This window comes from Pleuronectes platessa, chromosome 4 (genome assembly GCF_947347685.1).
Source record: "Pleuronectes platessa chromosome 4, fPlePla1.1, whole genome shotgun sequence".
Classification (NCBI taxonomy): Eukaryota; Metazoa; Chordata; class Actinopteri; order Pleuronectiformes; family Pleuronectidae; genus Pleuronectes; species Pleuronectes platessa.
In genome coordinates, this window is record NC_070629.1 from 21451435 (window position 1) to 21472748 (window position 21314).

The window sequence follows — 21314 nt, forward strand, 5'->3', positions numbered from 1 at the left end:
ATGTAGAGCCAGCTGTCTCATCCTCTCACACAGTGAAAACCAGTACAGGCCTGGGAGGGAGGCTCTGGGACAGACAGGAGCTGTTGGAACTCATCACGGTGGAGGGCGATCGTCCTCACCCACCGAGAGCTGGTCTGTCCCGGCGCCTGCTCCCGTCTCCAAACAGGATATTTACATGCAAACAGCCTTTAAAGGATTTCTGTGCTTTGTAGACACTGACACTGACGTCAATCTCCCGTCATGTATGAAAAGCTCTCAGAACGGCCATCACTCAGATGAGGGTCGCTCAGGGGTCGGTGGTCGGTGGTGGTATCATCACAGACCACTTGAGAGCAGAAGGACTGTGCTGATGTCTGACTGACGGGTCAGTGGGCTCTCTCCTGTGTCCTGGGTGGGTTTGTGCTAGATGAACAGACAGAAGCGTGAGCTGAACGAGCATCACAGGAATAAAACGTTTTCTGTTTTTGAAAGTTAAAATCAGATTTGAAGATGATTGCCACTAACCAACTCTGGATTTGGACTGAGATCTGGACTCATTAACAGGCATCTCTCTTAAACCGCATGTGGGACGTGTGGGATTCTCATTTGAAATAGTTTTGAATGGTTTAACTTATAATAAAAAACTAAACTTTTATTGCATTTGAATAATATGTGTGTAGTAGAATATAAATATTTTCCTCTGTTCTGGAGACTATCATTTTAAAACAATAAAGCTTTTCACCTTGCGAGAGAGAAAAGCACAGGTTTACGGTTCACCTACCTGCAGATCATGACGTCACATGGATGAAGATAAAATAGAGCAACGTTCAAACACAGATTAGTTCCATGCTTTTTAATTGATGTAGATTTAAACCTTCTCTTGTCTGTTTAACAGCACCACCTACTGGTCAAAAGTGTTAAAAACAGCCAAAACAGAGCATTTCTCAAGAAACACAAATAAAAATAAGCGTTGACCCCACATACGGGTTTGTGCTTCTAACAGTAACATATTAGGCTTATGAAAGGTTTTCTGAAGAAAATGCATTATGGAACACCGATTGAAGATTAGAACTGACCTGTGGGTTGGGCCGTTTGCTTTTCACTTCCCTTTCGATTACACAAGACTTCAAAGATGAATCACCTACAAGTCATTTTAGAGATTTAATCTCTGACAGAAAGTCACTGTGTAGACATTCTCTTCCTCTTCAGCAATGCAAACCAAGAGAAGCTGTTAAACATTCACTGAAACTACAAAACGATCCCACATAAGTGTAATTTTAATATAGACATGTAATAAAAATATGGTCTTTAGAAAACTACAGAATTATATTATCCGTTTAAATAAGATACATAACTTTGAAATTATCAGATTTCACACAATAGACCAAAGACAAATTTCAACGTACATTGATCATTTATTTTTGTATAAATACATAAAATACAATATAAACATTTGTCACATTTCTTACAATATTAATTGTAATATTATAAAAAGGGATCTGAAAAGGAACTGGAAAATAAGAATACACAAACGAGTAAATCTTCAATGTTAACATGGGCTTGCACCTGAGTGAGGTGGTAATGTTTTAAGACCAAGGTCCACCCTGTGTCTTCAGACACCACATTGACTTCAGTGTAAGATCATAACATATGAAAGGTAGTGACTCCAGCCGTCCGAGGACCTGGTTGCCACAAAGCTTCGATACGGGAAGCAAAATACTTAAAGTGGGCAACTGATGCTGCTCGTGTTTTCTTACTGGTTGGCTTGAATAGTGAAACCGTGAAACAGAGTGTGCAGTGGTCGAGTAAGTGTTATTTTTGAAATGTGCTTCAGTGAGGAAGCAGCAGCTAAAGCTCTGCTGTGAATCCTCCAAGAACCACAGTGGTCCAGTTGTTCCGCTCCGGCACTGGTGGCTCCGCTGCATCATTGGAGAACGAATTCATCCCGTCATTTTGAAGACGACTCTTTTCATTTGATGTCTCTACCATCAGCAGCAGCAGCGACTCGACCCGGAGAAGTTCTCATGCATTAGTGACGACACCGAGTGAAACCAGTGTTCTACATGCATGCAACCATTAAACTAACTGAACAAAAGAACATGCGTGTGGCCTAATCACCTTATTTTTTTTTAAGTCATCATTTTAGGCCACGTGAAATAAATAACGCTACATTTTTTAAGCACAACTTTAAAATCTTAAGGAAGTCTTCTGGATGTGGGAGGAGGTCCAGTCCGACTGTACAGCCGAGGGTCCTGTGGTCTGGTATTCAGCGTGAACAGTGAAGTAGAGTTCTTCAACCCATACGTAGCAGAAAAGGAGGGAGATTTAGACTTTTCCATTTGAACACTTGGGATTTACCTTGAGTGAAAACAAAAATCCTCCAGCTTGGGTTTTCAATATAGCTTCAGTAAAAATGTAAAAGATTGTCTTGTTCCTTTTGTAGTTGCTAGTAAAAGCAATTAAAAATCAAATAGTCCAAACAAATCGGGGCTGAATCTCGAGACTACTTGGCTTGCTTAGAGGTCAACCCTGAAACCCCCTGAATGGCAAAGTTGTGCGTCACTCTTCCCTTTCGTGATTGGCGTTTCCATTCATGACCCCGTTGGAGTGGTGGGCCCATCTCTTATTCTGCAGCACCTTAGGCAGCCGCTTGCCCTGGGTGTAGGCATGGTACCAGAAGTTGAGGAAGAGGAACAGGAAAATCATGCCATACAGGCCAATGATGTACACGAAGATGGGGAACTGGTAGGGGCAATCCTTCATGAAGAAGTACTGGGAGATGTGGCTGGTCACCATAACGAACTGGATCTGAGGACCAACAGAAATTGTTCTTCATCTTGAAACCCAGGATTTGATAAAAAGACATGAGAATCTGTCATGTGTTCAAGCACTTAACATACCAGCTGAATGGTGGTGAGGTATTGCTTCCACCACAGGAACTTCTGGTAGTAGGGGCCCATGGCAGTGAGGCCGTAGTACGAGTACATGAAAACGTGGACGATACAGTTGAGCAGGGCATGGAACGTACCCAGACCACCTGAAACAGGAAGTGGATTCAAGAATGACATCGTAAAATATAAAAAAAAGGAAGCTCATGTAATTTCAAACAGATCTTGTGTGTACATGTTAGTGTGTGTGTGTGTGGGGGGGGGAAGAGTTCTACCTGCAGCAAAACGAACGCCAAACCACCAGGTGAAGGGCATGATGGAGTGATGGTAGACGTGGAGAAATGTCACCTGCTTGGTTCTCTTCCTCAGGACAAAGAAAATCTAAAAGGAAAAAAAGACAGTTTTAATTCCCAGAGTTTAATTGAACTGTGATAAACAGATAAATGATCAACTTTGAATTTGCCACTTACTGTGTCCAACATCTCGATGAACTTTGAGAAGTAGTAAAGCCAGCATGTTGCCGCCATCTAGAGGAGACAAAGAGAGGTTCAGTGCTGGTTCCAATGAACACACTCAAAGCATCATGTATATTTGGTACCAGAGCCAAGTTTAGTTTAATACATCAGAATTGGTGCTTTACCCTGACGGCCTGTGGTGACTCAGAGAAGTCAATCAGGTCACAGCGGAAAGAATATCCCGTGCCCCAGCCGGACATCACAAACTGAGAGAGAGCAAAGATTCAAGTTATTTTAATGTCATTCTTGACTTTAAACACACTTTGTGATGCTGAATAATATAACTATTATTTTGTTCTACAGGCGAAATATGGTCGGAAATAATGAAAGGCAATTACATTTATAAATTGAAGAATGAGATGATGAAATGTCAAGAAGTTGACATGCTTGTCACAGAAAACCTGGCGTGAACATGTCAGATTGTGAATATTTTGATCATCTCATGAACCGAGTGAAGGCTCCATTGTCAACAGCCGGGGGGTTAAAAACACTTCTGCTCCCGCTGTGAAGCCGTGGTATGCATCAACGTGTGAAATCACTGCAGACTCCAGGTGAAAGAATGCAAAAGATAACGACGACTCACCTCATAGCACATGTAGAGCGAGAGCGCCACCACGCCGAAGTTGTAGACGATGAGAACCTTCTTGAGGTCGAAGGCTTTGCGGTTCTCCATCAAGCGCGGCCCCAGCGAAACCACGAAGTAGATGTATGCCGCGATGACGATGGTTTGGGGGAGAGGGGACGACATGAGAAACCAGTTCCCCGTGCGAGAGTCTGAAAGAGAAACGTGTAGTTACTGCTCAGGTACGTTGCAGCCCGTTTATACAGAAAGAAACAAAGGAAAAGGACTGCAGAGTGCCGATAGCAGGGTTTTAAGTTACAAACAGGACATAAACCCACTTCAACGGGCGAGTACTCACCTGCATTCTGGATGAACTCGTTGTAAATGAATGCGGCAGAAGTCGTTATCCCCTCAAATTCCATTTTCAGATCGGTTCCCTGCACCTAAAGAGAGAAAACAGCACAAACGGTTAGGGAATGGGTTCGACTAGAGTCAGTGAGGTTGTTACTAAGAGTTCCAATTATAAAAGTGGATTTGAAAAATAAGAGAAACTACTGATAAATAAATGGCAACTGGTTTGTCAAGCTCACAGGAAGTGAGTCTCTGCCCCAACAAGTGGTGAGTGAGTGGTAAAAGAAAAAAAAGCAACCGGAGCTAATCTCTTAAATAGGCACGGATCGTTTCCTCCACATACCAGTGGTGGCGTCATTACAAGATGGGTTTGAACATCCAACAATATCAGAGCAATGACAGCTAAATATTCACATTTGTTTGCATGCTTTAAAAAAACAACAGGATACAAGAATAGTTCAGGGACAGGGATGTACGAGGGGGGAAAATGCCAGTGTGTCATTCTTGGAGCCTCTCAAAGCCTCGGAGTGAAGACAAAGCAGAGAGTGTACGCAGCGTACAATGGGGGGCTCTGTCTCAAGCGATCTGAGAAACAACAGATGGGACCAGAACTCATTCGTGAGACATGAACGCACGTTAACATAGAAAAGATTTGTCCCCAGCTTGTTTTTAAACCACGTCACCTTGAATCTGTGTTTTCCCTCTATTGTAGTTCTACAAACTTTTAGTAGAACATCCTCATTTGTTTGTAACCATCATTTTGTTTTAATGGACCAGGAATTCTTTGCAAAAATAGCCATTAAATTCGGTCAAAGCACAAGTCACAGGTGGTGAGTTCATGGACAATCTGAAATTTGAGAACACTAGTTCAGTTATTACAGCTTCTGGCTATGAAAAATTGTTTTGTTTTTGGTGATTTAAAAAAAAAAGAAAACTGCCAATAGACTGAGGACAGCTGCAATGGATGTCGTAGCAAAATGGCAGTAGAGGAAAATAAGTCACTGACTAATTAAAAAAAAATAGGTAGTTTATTGAATTTTAACCAGAAAACTAAATCATTTAATGGTTTCAACTGTTTTTCAATCTTACAAGAAATCAGCTTGGAATCTATAGGAAACTGTTAATTATTCACCACTTGATAATTTTACAAGTAATCCACAAGATGAATTAATGAAAACATTATGCTGTCCAATCCACAGCCCGATCTAATCGTTAAATAATCAAATCATTCAACTATTGTGTCACATATCTTTAAGATGTTTCAGACATGGGGTAGTCCCGTGATTGTTCAGTGACTGAACCATTTCCTGGGAAATAATAAGTTCTCTTCAACAGAGCAAAAGTGCAAACAGAATCCAGACATTCAAACTCATGCGTTTTTCTACAAAACAGTTTCCACATATCAGGAAACACAAGAAGTAAATAAAACACTTCATCTCCGGTCTGCCAGGTGTATGAATGCACACAATCCTACAGGACAGGATTTTTTTTCAAGGTGTGTCAACCTGGGCAGGTAAAGGCATTAAAAAAAACTCCCAGGTTAAAATGTGAAAGGCCTGGCCGTCTGAGGCCTTTATCCTAATGAGGACATGACAAGTCTCGACACCCCGGTTCATGTTAGAGAGCAGGAAACCTGATGCAGGGGGGGTTACTCCCATAGATATGTATATATGGTTACTCCATGGGTTACTCCCATGCCACACTTCCATGGGCTGCCGAGTCAACTCCCACAATGCACCATGAGCACGAGTGAAATGTGGTCCTACAGGCTCCATCTCACCCAGGGCGCTCTCAAAGTCATTTCCCTCCCGAGGCAGAGATCACTCAAATGTAGGAAATAAGACTTGTCAAACACACCGATAAGGAAAACAATTATAATATGTAATAAAATGATATACTTGAATAATCAAATGTAAATAAGTATAAGCTATAAAGAAATTAGGTTAAAAAGAAAAAAGTTTATAAAATTATGACCAAGTATCGTTTACAGACATTTTGTTTTTAAATTGTATGTAAATATATATTGTTTCTCAATTTTTTGACTTTTCTTCAAATTATAATTTTTTTTTTTTTAAAATCACAATTTTAGCTGACATTTTTTTCGATTGCTTTTCAGTATCAGCATTTTTTTTTTTCTCATTTCTTTTCTCCCGTTCAGCCCATCAGTCCAGCGAGAACTGCACCCACCTGTTTGAATGCTGCTATGCAAATAAATGTTGACTCATTCAAACTGTAGGATACAATTTTAAATAAACAATTATGGAATCAATTATTTGCTTTTCGGGAAATATTAACCGACGCCATCTGGTCGCAAATCACTTCAAAATAAGAGTTGATTCCATTAATGCAGAGGGCCGGTGAAGTATGAGGCCATTTTCGAATGAAACCATCTTTCTGTGAAATATTCTGGAAGTTTGAAACTCAACAAGGAAATAAAACGATCAACTCGGTTATTTCCCGCGTGGGTGAAAAGCTCAGTGTGTGTGTGTGGGAGCAGGTGAAGAAAACAAGTCGGACCCGCTGGCACAGGAAGGAGCGCTCCAGGAATCACAGGTGTATGCGTGTATGTGTGGGTGTGCGCGCGTGTGGGTGTGCGTTAGTGTTTGTTTTGTGTGTGATCTCCTTCAAACCTTCATATTTTCATTCTGCTTCCGTTTAGAACCGAGAAAAACCGTGGAGTTCAACTACCAACCTTCAGTGCTGCTGCAGCCGCGGACCCGCAAACAAAAGGGTTTTATTTCCTGCCTCAGGTCCTCACTGAGCTCAGCTGCTCCTGCTCCACGTGGGTGTGTCAGCCGTTGTCCCGCACGCGCTCACACAACCTGCCCTTTAAATGCCCCCGGGGTGTGGCATGCCCCCGAACCGCGCCCACTGCCACACTGATTGGCCAATTGCGGATCCAGCCAGATTACATGGTGAATTATTCAAGTGACGCCTTTGACTTAATCCACCACAAAAAAATGGGATCCATGTTGTTATGATTCATTCGGTTATTTTCCATAAACTCCCTGAAACTACAGTTGAGTTTAAAGATGGGATTGACTTATGTTTTCCATTAACTCTATAAATCTGGTTGAGGTAAAAAAAATGGGATCAATATATTAACAAATAGTGCTGTTGTTTTCCATTAACTCCCAAAGTGTAGAGTATATTTCCTTTAGACCTAATCCAATACAAAAAATATTTGTTTTTATGTTCCATAAACTCCCTACAACTACAGTTAAAATGGGATCAATATCTTTACGATTAGTTATTACTAATTAGCTTTTCATAACTTAAAAAAAGTTGGGTAAAGGAAATAATCAGAATCAGAATTATTTTAATTGCCAAGTATATTTACACATACAGGAAATTGCTTTGGTGTGGTTGGTGTGTTGGACATAGAAACAACAATCGGACATAAAACAACAATTTATACATTAAGAACAATAAGTTAAGGGCACGTGCCGTGCTAAGGTGCATGGATTGCTTTAAGGATAGTGCCAATAATATATAAATTATGTGCAGGGGGGCATAGTCAGTGTGATGCAGGTGACTTGTTTGTGAGCCCCACTGCCATGGGGAAAAACTGTTCAGGTGGCTGGAGGTTTTGGACTTGATAGCCCGGAACCTTTTTCCGTATGGGAGTCTCTGAAATATGAAGGTTGTTTCCCCACCTGAGTGAGATGAAAGCTTTCTGGAAGCTGGTGAAAGGAGAACTCAGGCAGCAGCTGATGTCTTATGCTGAAGGTTTTAATGTGGACTTCATGCATCAAGGAGATCAGAAGGTGGAACAATGTACAAACGCTAACAGAGCAACATGAGCAATTATCACCCCAAGACTCAAGATGTCTCACACAGCATCCCAGTACAGTGCCTTGCATAAGTATTCACCCCCTTTGGACTTTTCTACATTTTGTCATGGTATAACCACAGATTAAAATTTATTTCATCGTGAGTTTATGTAATGGACCAACACAAAATAGTGCATCATTTGGAAGTGGGGGGAAATATTACATGGATTTCACAATTATTTACAAATAAAAATCTGAAAAGTGTGGAGTGCATATGTATTCACCCCCTTTACTGTGAAACCCCTAACAAAGATCTGGTGCGACCAATTGCATTCACAAGTCACATTTGCAAGTCACATAATTAGTAAATAGGGTCCACCTGTCTGCAATTTAATCTCAGTATAAATACACCTGTTCTGTGAAGGACTCAGAGTTTGTTGGAGATCATTACTGAACAAACAGCATCATGAAGACCAAGGAGCTCACCAAACAGGTCAGGGATAAAGTTGTGGAGAAATATGAAGCAGGGTTAGGTTATAAAAAAATATCCAGAGCTTTGAACATCTCTCTGAGCACCATAAAATCCATCATAAAAAAATGGAAAGAATATGGCACAACCGCAAACCTACCAAGAGGAGGCCGTCCACCCAAACTGAGGAGTCGGACAAGGAGAAAATTAATCAGAGAAGCAACCAGGAGGCCCATGGTTACTCTGGAGGAGTTGCAGAGATCCACAGCTGAGGTGGGAGAATCTGTCCACAGGACAACTATTAGTCGTCTACTCCACAAATCTGGCCTTCATGGAAGAGTGGCAAGAAGAAAGTCATTGTTGAAAGGGATCCATAAAAAATCCCGTTTGGAGTTTGCCAGAAGCCATGTGGGAGACACAGCAAACATGTGGAAGAAGGTGCTCTGGTCAGATGAGACCAAAATTGAACTTTTTGGCCTCAATGCAAAACGCTATGTGTGGCGAAAACCCAACACTGCCCATCACCCTGAGCACACCATCCCAACAGTGAAACATGGTGGTGGTAGCATCATGCTGTGGGGATGCTTCTCTTCAGCAGGTACAGGGAAACTGGTCAGAATAGAGGGAAAGATGGATGGAGCCAAATACAGGGAAATCCTTGAAGAAAATCTGATGCAGTCTGCAAAAGACTTGAGACTGGGGCGGAGGTTCATCTTCCAGCAGGACAATGACCCTAAACATACAGCCAGAGCTACAAAGGAATGGTTTGGATTAAAGAATGTTAATGTCTTAAAATGGCCCAGTCAAAGCCCAGACCTCAATCCAATAGAGAATCTATGGCAAGACTTGAAGATTGCGGTTCACAGACGGTCTCCATCCAATCTGACTGAGCTTCATCTTTTTTGCCAAGAAGAATGGACAAACCTTTCCATCTCTAGATGTGCAAAGCTGGTAGAGACATACCCCAAAAGACTTGCAGCTGTAATTGCAGCGAAAGGGGGTTCTACCAAGTATTGACACAGGGGGGGTGAATACTTATGCACCCAACAGATGTCAACTTTTTTGTTCTCATTATTGTTTGTGTCACAATAAAATTTATTTTGCACCTCCAAAATACTATGCATGTTTTGTTTATCAAACGGGAAAAAGTTTATTTAAGTCTATTTGAATTCCAGTTAGTAACAGTACATAATGGGAAAAAGTCCAAGGGGGGTGAATACTTATGCAAGGCACTGTATATCTCCCTCTACTTGTGTCACCCATCCCAACAGCACATCCATGAATGGCTACAATTGCTTTCACTTTCTATGTTACAGGTGTTCACATCCTGTTGGATAGTTAAGCCTAAATGTGCATTCCTAAATCACTGTGTCGTTACGTCTTTCCACTGGTTTTAAGATGCAAAAGAGTTGAAGTTGATGCCTCTGTGTCTGGGGCATCTGAGTTAGATATGAAAGTCCCTCAGTGTAGACACTACAATGTGCTGTTGGTTGGTCCTTTATCTATAACCTGACCTTGGGTACTGATGGAGAGGTGGGAGTGTGTGTGGAAATAGACAGGCACTATTATCCTATAGATATGATGAACTATACATAATACATAGTGGCATATACAGTAATGTGTGAGGATGGCCAAAAATTCCTCAACACTGAGAAAGCCAGTTTTGTTCCACCGTTTGTTTTACAGATGTGGCTGGAATCACATAAATCAACTTAAAACTTGAACTTACTTCTATCTAACCACTACAACCCCTTTAGGATTAATCCAATGCAAAACTAGATTAATATCTTTGTAATTACTGTTATTTTCAAAAACTCAGTCAGTCAAAGCAAATAAGGTAGTACTACTTTTATTAAAAAACAAGACAGATTTATTTTAACTTCAAGTAATTTGTAAAAAATATTGGTACAGTATGATGACAGAAGTTATTCATGGTCTTTACAAAATTACAGCATTAATGTGCAAGAAGTTATGTTGTAGTTGTGTTTTGGCCAGTGTGATAACAAATGTAAGTTCAATGTAGAACTGTGGGGGGGGGGGGGGGGGGGGGGGACAGAAAGAGGGATTCAATTTCACTCCCTGCTGCTACTTTCAGTTACAGCTTAACACAATACAAATGCTAATGTTTCCCAGGAATAACAACAAGACAATCTGAGTGTGTGAATGCCTGGTTACTCCCATGTGAGGAGCCGGGCTCTTCTCAGCTCAGCTGCAGATAAAAACTCAAACTAAAGGAGAAGCACTAAACCTGTTTAAAGGCCTTACAAATCTCTCTGTTTGAACTCTATAATATCTCTCTAACAAACATTTTAATGTGGAGTGTTAGAGGTGTAGAATAACATTTAAGAAGAACAAACAATAGCGTTTCTCCCCCATGGGTACAACAAAGCATCAGGTTGGCTTGACATTCAAACAAGAATTTGCAAAAGAACAATAGAATGTGATATCAAAATATACAAAAGACTAAATTGACTCAGGACGTTGTGCATATTTACAGAGATGGACAATTATTTACACATATCACACATATTCATAAGGCCTTCATCTTTGCAATAAATGAAACAGTACACATTTTTAAGTTAATTGTGAAAAATGTGAACTTGTTTCTACACACAAAACGTCAGCATCAATCTTCATCACTGCTCCATGCATCCTGCAGGGCGGGGTTCCCTGAAGACGGGTTGGCCGCTCTCTGTAAAGAATCAAGACATTCAGCTTTATCTCAAATCTGAAATAATAACAGATCAATTAAATAACACATGCACACAAATCTCGAGCTTAAATGGGTACACACTATCGGAAAAGTACCAACACGGGTGTAAAGTAGACAGAAACTTTGTACACAAGTGATGACAACTGAGATAAAACTAGAAAAACCAGAAACTGAAGAGTGAGAGGAAGCTCTTTGGGATTCAACCAGCACTGCTACAATGTGGACATGACGGAGCTGACAACAAGTGACAGGGCTCCTTGTTGTAGGAGCATCGCTGTGTTCTCCGGACACTGACGAAACCAAATTGGAATTCCTCAGTTGACACATGAATTGGATTCTGACACAAAGGCCAAAGCAACAAAACGAAAGTTGAATAGATATTGATTGAATATTGAGACTTTCAATAAATTAAGTGCTTTAATAGAAACTAAACAAATAACACCTAAATCAAGTGTTGTCAGACTCCTCAAATTATCACTCGGTCCCTATTATTGTTTCCTGTTGTTTTTTGTGCTTGTACCGTATTTGTAGACTCTGACTCTTCCTCCACGGCTGGGGGGTGAAGAACAGGAACCCAAGCTAGGACGTTACAGTCTTTACCTCCACTGTACAGCTCCTACACAGCAACAAAGACACATCAGCTCAGAGTTTTCATTCACACATTGATACGGAGCTTCACTTCCGAACAAGGACACTCCCACCAGTTGAAAATCAGCGTTAACAACAGGAGTACAGATAATTGATAAGCTCCGGACTGTGTGTCTACGCGATGTGAGTGAGCTCATGCGAAACATCGACAGCGCCATGTGACAGAGAAGTCTATAACTATTTAAAAGAGGACACTTTTCAGGACGTTCCCGGGTGACGAGCTGCTGAACTGCATTCTTACATCCTTCACACATTCAATACCTGTGTATGTCACCGGATGCTGAGATTGCTCAATAACAAGGGTGTGGGTTGAACCCGTCTCTGAGTTTGTGATGATAATGAGTGACTTACGTTACCTCATAACTAAGGTGTTTCTCAGCACACAAGATTAGTACAAACACTTCTCGAACCAGTACCAATAGAACAGGAAAACAGATAGTTACTACAAGTTATTACAATTTAAGACTATGTGAGTAGACCTACACAACTCAAGGCATATTTTAAGTATATAAAAGTATAAATATAAGAATATATAATATATAAATATATAAGCAGCATGATAAACATGTCAGGGAATTTTGAAGATTATCGATTTTAGCCAACAGCTTGTACAAAAAATATTGGTTTTAAAACCTTACAATATTGAAAACTCATATCTCACAGATCTGTTGTGAGCTGCCTGTGTATATGCACTTGGTTTCTTTCTGTTGGGTCATGAAAAAGAATTGTATATTGAAGACACAGACATTTTTATAAAAGGAAAAACAGTAATCTACTCACTTCCTTATATAACTCAGAACGGAATGAAAAGTAAGTTAAAGTTTGACATTTGCAGACGAAGGAGTGAAAAAAGCTCAAATAAAGCACCAATGGCTGCAGTCCTCAAACAGCAACAAGCCCAAGTGGACGGCTATTTGTTTCAGATCATAGTGAAACCAGAGTATCACCTGTATTTGACTTGGATATGGACGATAAGCGTCTGTTAACTTATCTTTCACAATGTGGACTCCTGTATTTGCATTTACAGTGACTAAGTGAAGCTCAGGTAATGTTGACTTTACCAGGTTATCTGTACATGGGGTAGTGGCTTATTTGAGACCGGCATGGAGATTGCAAATGTCTTAGAGCTGCTGCTGCACTGACACCAGAGAGATGAAACGAAACAAACAGTTGAGAGAGTGAGAGACACAAACTGATCTGAACTCTACACAATGGAATGAAGTATATAGTAGTAAAGGGAGACAAAGGCAGCACTGTGTGGCGGCCCGATGCCCGAACTAGACACCGGCAGGGAGTGTCACCTGGTAGTCTGGGTGGAACTCGCAGCAGTCGACGTTGTTGTAGTGACCCCTGAGCATGCTGACCAGCTTTCCTGTGTGGAGGGCGTAGACTGCGACGGAGCTGCCGCATGGAACAAACACAAACTCCGGGCTGCAGCCTCGCGACACGGTGAACTGGAGCTTTTTACGACTCTCGTTGCTGACTTTCCCGTAGTTCACCTGAGGGACAAACAGATCAGATAATGAGCGAATGAAAGGCCGGATACAAACTTCCTGCTATTAGAAATAGTGTGTGATGGTTTCCTGGATAGATAAGAAGCTGGTGATGATACAAAAAAGAAACCAGAAAGACAAGCGGATGCTTATCTAATTGGTTTTAGAAGAACCTCGTCCCATTATTGTTAATTTTCATGTCTCAATCAGAAGAATAACTTACAGTTCTCCAGGCAAATAGGACAGCATTTGTAACATGGCTGGCCCAGAAGCTAATTCCTCTGCACTGGACGTCAGTAACAAAATAATCTACCGGTAATTTAAACTTTGGGTCAAGGATGTTTCTCTAAGATTCCTGTAAAGAAGTTGAAAATCAGAATAGCTCCTGTAAAACTTTACTTTCTGTAAACCATTCAGAATTCGTTGAAGGCATACCCAGCACTTATATTTTTCTTTTAAACAGTTGCACACATATGACATAAGCAACATTCAGTGAACCTAATATTACATAATGTTCCTATTTAAAACACTTATAAATAATTGTCATAAAACACCAGTTTTCAATAATACGTATGCAAGTCTTTAAATATAATATAGATCTAGTAATTTCAGTTGTTTCCATTCAGAGACCATTAAATCAGGTCAAACCAGTACAAGTAAACACATTAACAGGTGTGTAGGTGTAGAACCTCAAGGCTTAATGTCATGTCTCTGAAATGTGAACCAGAAACTCTCACCAAATCATCCAGAAACCATCTACGACCTTTGTCTGGGAGAGAGAGTCGTCTACCCTCACTAGCTGTCTTGTGCCTGAATATAGAAAAATTCCCCGCCATGGCAACTGCGGCTCGAGGCAGCAGAGCAGGAAATTAGAACATGAAACCATGTTAGAGCCCAGGGCCACAGCACAGCTTCCCCAGGCTTCAGGGTAAGGTTGTGTATCTGTGCTGTAGGATTGTTTCAGAGGTTTTGGTTTTGTATGGACCCCGAGGCTTTTACGTAAACATGTTACATGAGGTCATGGTGACATTGACCTTGGATCGGAACGCTATATTCAATGAGTTCATCAAAGCCCTCACTCATACATCTTACCAGCGTGTTTTCTCCGGTGGCACTGTTCCACAGTCTCATGCGATCATCAGTCCCAGTCGTGAGGATGTAGAGGCCGTCCCCAGTGAAGCACAGGCCATTCACTCTGCCATTATGGGCTGTGTTTACTAGTTAGAGAAAGGAAGGACAAGGTAACTATGAATCGTCACCTAATACCACCTGCATCATGCTAAAGGTTGGTGAGTGCTGATTTTTCCCACTCAGTCATATCTCATACACACCCGTACATTATATACTGTCAGCACATTGGTTGTTAAAGCTCCCTCTGTCCTTTACTATTACACCGTCAGGCCAAGATAAACAGTTTAAGTTGAAAACTGGTTTCCTGTAAGCAAAGGCCCCCCCTGGCTTTAAGACAAACATGACCTCAGGCAGAGTGACAGATAAGGATTGTACAGTATGTCCACCTGTCAACCAGAGAGACGAACCTGGTCTGTGTCAACCTGAATAACCTGAAACATACTTCACATCACAACAAGAACTAAGTGTTGCTTACAAATATCGTTTCTTTCAAACGCATCGGGTACAACTGAGGTCAATTCTTTGGCACTGTATTTTGAAGTTGTAGTCCCACCTCCTTTTGTATATAGTGTGCCTGTGCAGCATCACTTTAAATTGACAGTGAGTGGTTGAATAAGGGTGAGGAAGGGGGAAACATACGTGATGCAACACATCTGCATACAAGCTGAATCCCAAATCATTACCCAGCGTCTTACAGCCCAGGGATCCATCTGACGGAAACGTCTGTCCTGTCTCTCCCTGAAGTCAATACGTGTTTTATTCTGCTCTAAACAAAAGGTGGAAACATCAGCCCTGCACACTCAAACAAGATGATGGAAATAAAAAGAAAGGGAAAAGGATGGAGGTAACAGTACCTGCCTCAGAGGAGGCTTTCGACTTGTCTCCGTTGTGCTGGTCCAGAGTGAAGAGACAACCAGAGGCCCGACGTACATCCCATACTTTCACCTTGCTGTCTGCACTTAGAAAGAGAATCTGGGGAGTTGTTTGTTTTGCTCTCGCTTGATGACAGATACGGTCTTATAAACTATCTGAAATATGACATGTATAAAACAATTGCAATAGGGATTTATAGGTACAATTTACTGTTCGCTCAGACAGGTGACATTTTATATAACACATCAGTGTTTAAAATAAGTATTCTGTTAGTAATTGTTATGGAAGTTTTCCGGAAGCTGGTGAAAGGAGAACTCAGGCAGCAGCTGATGTCTTATGCTGAAGGTTTTAATGTAGACCTGATGCATCAAGGAGATCAGAAGGTGGAACAATAACAAAATGCTAACAGATTAACATGAGCAATTTTCAACCTCAAGAGTCAAGATGTCTCCCACAGCATCCCAGTATATCTCCCTCTACTTGCGTCACCCATCCCAGCAGGACATCCATAAATTGCTACAATTCCTTTCATTCTCTATGTTACATGTAGCTGCTCGCATCCTATTGGATAGTTAAGCCTAAATATGTATTCCAAATCACATTGTGTCGTTACGTCTTTCCACTGGTGATATATACTCTAAAAGAGTTGAAGTTGATGCCTCTGTGTCTGGGGCATCTGAGTTAGATATGAAAGTCCCTCAGTGTAGACACTACAATGTGCTGTTGGTTGGTCCTTTATCTATAACCTGACCTTGGGTACTGATGGAGAGGTGGGAGTGTGTGTGTGGAAATAGACAGGAACTATTCTCCTGTATAGATAGAATGTAATATACAATATACATAATATATAGTTGCATATACAGTAATGTGTGAGGATGGTAAAACATTCCTCAACAGTAATTAGCATGCTACTCTATAATAGATTATATCAAACCCTTTTATGTTTGGATCTCGCTGTGCCAGTTGTTTTCAAAATCACTTGCAGTCTGCGGGGACAGCAACACACTGATCCCAACGGGTTAATTAGCAGGTCCAGTGCAGCATAAAACAGTAGGGGACTGTGTCTACCATATGACAGGACGACTAGAGGGCCACAGTGCCTATCTGCTAGCCTGTGGTGCCATTATCATTGACTCAGGGTTTGCAACATGACCAGATGGCCAGGAGCTGAGATGACAAAGAGTGCTGGGACACAACATGGTGGGATTGTCCTGTACCTGGCACTTTTCTTTAATAGGGCTCTGAGGGCAAACCTCGGCGATGATTTCAGAATCTGAAACTGAAACGAAGAGTTCTTACCTGGCAGTGGCCAAGATGTGCTCGTATCTGGGGGACCACCGCACAGACAGTACCTCTGCTCTGTGACCTGAAGGGGAAAAAGGTCATCGTTTTTCACTTAGTTGTGTATGTGTGAAATAAAACAGAGGGGAAAGTGATCTCGTCAACAAACCCTGAAGAACGTGAATCCGTGAACCAGACTTCAGGTCACACAGCTGGATTTTAGGTTCTTTCGTGCCAACTGGTAAAGAGGAAACAAAGAGAAAGTTGAGGGATGTGATCTGAAAGACTATTGTTATAATATCTTTAAAATAAAGACATCAACAGGATGACTTAAAAGGGGAAATCTCAAATGTATCACCCAGTTATATTTACATTCCTACTTATCAATGGTATCTCTTTTAACAGATTGGGACAAAACAGCCAGAACGATCTGCTACTTGTACAAAAGAGCAGTGACTCAGGGGGTTGAAACTTTGTGTCCCAGGTTCTCACAGATAAGGTGTGGTAAATATGAAAACTCTTCGATACCAACTTTTTATAAACATGAGGTTACACACCCATAATGTATACATGAAGTACTTGGACAAAGAAGATGATTAGAGTGTTGTTCAAATCGAAAGTGCCAAATTGCTGAATTAATGAGCTACTGTTGCTCTTTAGGGGGAGATTACCTTAAAAGCAGTTTTCCCTAAAAGTTTGCAACCTGTTTGACAAGCATGTGTCACTCTTCGGAGAGGGATCGACACATTCAGGGAAATAAAAGGTTTATCCATTGTGATAGTGTCTGGTTTGAAACTAGGTGTGTCAAAGGGACTGAGTGACAGGGAGAATTGTGGGCACATCCTCAGCAGGCATGAGTAACCTGTTGGTCCTGTTTGGCCACATGGTGAAGTAGCAGCTAGATTCCAACGCAGTTTCTCTGAACCCGAGTCAACGAGTTTTTGAACATCTTCTGTTCGTTCCAGCAAAATGATATATTTACTTTATAACCTGAGGTAAATTTCATGCAATGGGCGGGTACTGCGGTGTACTTTGAAAGTACAAACTGAGTTCAGACTGGGTAAATAGTAAAAATGTTGTCCCAAGCTGAAGGCATGCAGTGACAGAAATGCCAGTAAGTACTCCAGCTTGTTTTTCTGCATCATTGACATCAGCAAAAAACTGTGAGTACATTTAAACACACGTACCTGCGATGAGACTGTGCTTCCTGGCGATGGGGGATAGATGGTGGCTGTAGACGTTGCCCTCAAACTCAAATACCTCAGCAGGCTGAAGAATCACGAAGTTAAGAAAGAGAGAGAGAGAGTCAATCAAAGTTTGTACGCGACGGGAAACTCTTTTGATAAAACATACAACAATAACTTTAAATAGAGTCATGACCCTATAGTTTAACAGTGATAAAAAGTATCCACTGTTGAGAGAAGAAGTTTTCAGAGTGAATTAGATTAAAAAAAACAGTAAAGGCGAGTATAGGCGCGGGGTACAGGAGATCAGAGCTGGACAGGCAGCTCGCCCAAGCAGCAGTGGTTGTTACAATGAAAATTCTTCAGCAAAAATAAAAAGCCTCTCTGTGCCCCATCTGTCAGTGTGTGCCAGCACTGACGCAGACTCAGTTAACGGATACACACACACACACACACACACAGAGGAGGCTCTGTTTGCATATAACAACACTATTCTATACTAATATACCCAAAAATACATTAATATGTATGTATGTATGTATGTATGTATGTATGTATGTATGTATGTATGTATGTATGTATCAAGATAAACACAGAGAGTAAAACAAATGAAAGGTCGGTTGTTTATTTCTGTCCCTAGCCTGACCTTTTGAGGTAACCGTGATGCCAGTGTAACTCTAGCACAGCTCAGGGCCTGCCATATGGGACTATGTGGCCCAGAAGGGTAGAGAGCATGAAGCAGAAAATAAGAAAGAGAGGGGAAGAGATAGTGAACAAGCCAAAAGAAAGACAGGGTAGCGGAAAAAAACTCTGATATGTGTATAGACTACCTGCAACAATAATCATCATACAATTGAATGCGATAAAATCCTGTTGCTGTGCAGTAAGTCCTACCTTTAGGAGGTTTGTGTTATGACACTGAATATTTGTTGACACTGTAAGAGACAATGATTTAACTCTCTGGAGTTTGTTTTAACTGGACTGCAGCATATTTTGAAGTCAAGTTTCTCCATCCAAGCTTTACATATTATATGCAGCAGAAGTATCCCTCACATGAAACATGAAATCAACATGTATGAAGATAACGTGTCTTACCTTCAGTGTCTCTGTGTCCCAGACCTTCATGGTCTTATCAAAGGAGCTGGAGACAAACATGCCTGTGTCGTAAGGATACCACTGAACTGTCTCGACACTGAATTTGTGGACATACCTGCTAGACCTACAGAGGCGAAAAAACAGAAAAAGGGGATGAACTGTAAGCAGACCATTACCCATGTACACATCCTAACTTAAACTGATTATTTCATGACATCTGCTCTGCTTTTCCTGTTTAATTAAAAAAAACGTAAGTACTATAACGTGGCAGCACATTTAAGCACTTGCGAAATGTTAGCGAACAATTAAATGTGTCCGGTGTGGACTGTACATTGTTTTCATCCACGTTGGTGCACCTCTCCATGATAAATGTTTCATAGAGCAACAGCAAATCAAATCTGATGGCTGTTCAGACTGACGCCACATTTGATATGGGTTGGATATTTTGATAATAAATTTAATGTGGACAAAAACATTCAATATGGTGTTTTCTGTTTACGTTGCCATTAAAAAATAACATGTCACTGGTGAGTGAGGGAACAATCGTACTCAACTCACTTTACCTCTATGAACATTACAATATACTGAAAAGACATGTCTGTGACCAAGCTGAGAATAACTTGGTACCTTGAGGTCAGTGCAATGCTTCCCTCTAGTGGACAGAATGAGAAAATGGAGTAACATTCACCTGCCGACTGTACAGACGGACTTGCAGGTGTACTGTGGTTTCCCACTGAAGTTCTCCAGGTCGTAGATAACGATCACTCCATCTGCACCTCCAGATAACATGCTAAACCACAGAAGAGGTGAACTTCACAAGTAGCATTATTTTGTCTCACACGGCTTTTCATAACTGAGGTCTGAGAATCAGTGTTTGTGTCTGGAACACTGGAAAAACATTAGGCTATGGGGGGAAAAAACTAAACATTTTTGCAGGTATATCTTAAAACGTTTAAAATATTTCCCAGGTTTAGAAACAACTTTCTACAGTTGTTAGCTTGCAATTTTTGCAGTGTCCCATTCAGTGACATGTTGCATTTGAAATTGATGAGTCCTTATTTTATAGCAATGTGGTCATTTATAGATCTGGGGTGAACCAAGACTTACTATCTGCCCTCTACTGCTTCAATGTCAATAGAGTTGATGCCATTTCCATGGATTCGGTCCACATCTCTGTCAGGATTCAACTCCAGACCTAGGACCCTTTGAAGATACAGGAAGAGGAAAAGATGTTTACACTGATTCACACATTTCCCCAAAAATATTTTTAGAAACATGAGTGTGGGAAGATCTAAATGTTGGAGCAGAAAAAGTCACGGTCACTTAAAGTAAAATTATTTAGCTAAATCTGCAAATGTTGGCTGAAATTCTGTTTATTGCTCAAATAAAAAAACAAATCCATTCGTGCATTATTCCCGAAAGCATCCCCTTAAACCAATGACTAGGCTATAAAACAATATCAAGATCACATAAATATAGTTTCCATCAACAGCAACATAACAAAAGCCCAATTTCAATGAAATGCTTGTGCACAGAGAGGACAACGCATACATGATGTACCTCAGATGTATCAATTGTTTAGCTGTTTATCAATTGTCTTTAAACCTAAAACCATCAATAATGTTACATTTATTGTGATAATTGTTGTTATAAACTGATCATCATCACATGAACATGTTTATCTTGATATGTTTTGCCACGTGACCCAGCTCTACATTGACTATCGCCTTTAGCTGTTTATATGCACAGGTGATTGGGAACATACACAGCATTATAACAGAGGTTGTATTTAACGAGATAAAACCATTATGATCCATACATTATTCTAAAGGTAGAGATGAACGGGACAATAACATTGTGTCTCTTTGTGTTGTTGTCTCTCACCTTCTCGTCGACTCCGCTCGTCGCAGTCTCAGAGGATCATCCAGTCCCGTCTGCCTCGCCGTCAGAAACCCCAGCATCGTTTCAGTGCGAAGATAAAACAATATTTAAATTTAAAGTAAGGTTACTTTTAATCTATGCTACCGTTGGCTAACCTAGCTCGTTAGCTACAACGATGTGGGGTTCTTTAAATGCATAAATCAATCTCCATGCGTCTGGAACTGCATTATACTCTAATTTAAACTACCCGTTGGTTTGATACGTTATTTTAATATCGTCGTTATACTATTCTCGGTGTTTTCTGTTAGTTTTTACACCAACGTCGGCTAGTTTATGTGATAGCATCACTTCAGCGGGCGGCCATTTTGGAAACCCTAACGTCTCGTCTCTGTCGAGTGCAGCGATTGGCTGGTGAATCTGAGCCTTCCACTCAGGGAGTAGCTTATTGCTTCTCCCTCCCCGGCTGCGGGACACTTGC

At 40.9% G+C, this 21314-nt stretch overlaps 2 protein-coding genes across 2 annotated transcripts; both read right to left on the reverse strand.

Annotated features, from left to right (window-relative positions):
• Positions 1-1374: 1374 nt before the first annotated feature.
• elovl7a (ELOVL fatty acid elongase 7a) lies at positions 1375-7118 on the reverse strand. The gene is made up of 8 exons (XM_053421696.1): positions 6988-7118; positions 4303-4387; positions 3966-4156; positions 3508-3588; positions 3338-3394; positions 3143-3248; positions 2880-3016; positions 1375-2787 (listed from the first exon to the last, which is right to left on the reverse strand). Exons 2-8 carry the CDS (start codon positions 4364-4366, stop codon positions 2539-2541), a joined length of 885 nt encoding a protein of 294 aa, XP_053277671.1. The 5' UTR covers positions 4367-4387; positions 6988-7118; the 3' UTR covers positions 1375-2538.
• A 3451-nt stretch (positions 7119-10569) lies between these two features.
• On the reverse strand, positions 10570-21241 carry ercc8 (excision repair cross-complementation group 8). Its single transcript, XM_053420460.1, has 12 exons — positions 20840-21241; positions 20063-20158; positions 19644-19745; positions 18956-19079; positions 17864-17945; positions 16846-16914; positions 16695-16761; positions 15377-15480; positions 14484-14608; positions 13200-13397; positions 11771-11866; positions 10570-11229 (listed from the first exon to the last, which is right to left on the reverse strand). Exons 1-12 carry the CDS (start codon positions 20914-20916, stop codon positions 11164-11166), a joined length of 1206 nt encoding a protein of 401 aa, XP_053276435.1. The 5' UTR covers positions 20917-21241; the 3' UTR covers positions 10570-11163.
• Between the last annotated feature and the right edge of the window lie 73 nt (positions 21242-21314).

What these genes read in the sequence shown, in the direction of transcription:
- elovl7a (XM_053421696.1), bottom strand. Translation starts at nt 4,366, where the DNA reads ATGGAATTTGAGGGGATAACGACTTCTGCCGCATTCATTTACAACGAG. An exon ending in AGTCACCACAGGCCGTCAGG is followed by an intron (nt 3,395 to 3,507) that starts GTAAAGCACCAA and finishes TGTCTCCTCTAG; the next exon opens with ATGGCGGCAACATGCTGGCT. An exon ending in TGGCGTTCGTTTTGCTGCAG is followed by an intron (nt 3,017 to 3,142) that starts GTAGAACTCTTC and finishes TTCCTGTTTCAG; the next exon opens with GTGGTCTGGGTACGTTCCAT.
- ercc8 (XM_053420460.1), bottom strand. Translation starts at nt 20,916, where the DNA reads ATGCTGGGGTTTCTGACGGCGAGGCAGACGGGACTGGATGATCCTCTG. An exon ending in ACGGATTCACGTTCTTCAGG is followed by an intron (nt 16,762 to 16,845) that starts GTTTGTTGACGA and finishes TTTCCCCTTCAG; the next exon opens with GTCACAGAGCAGAGGTACTG. An exon ending in AGTTCCACCCAGACTACCAG is followed by an intron (nt 11,867 to 13,199) that starts GTGACACTCCCT and finishes GTTGCTGTGTAG; the next exon opens with GAGCTGTACAGTGGAGGTAA.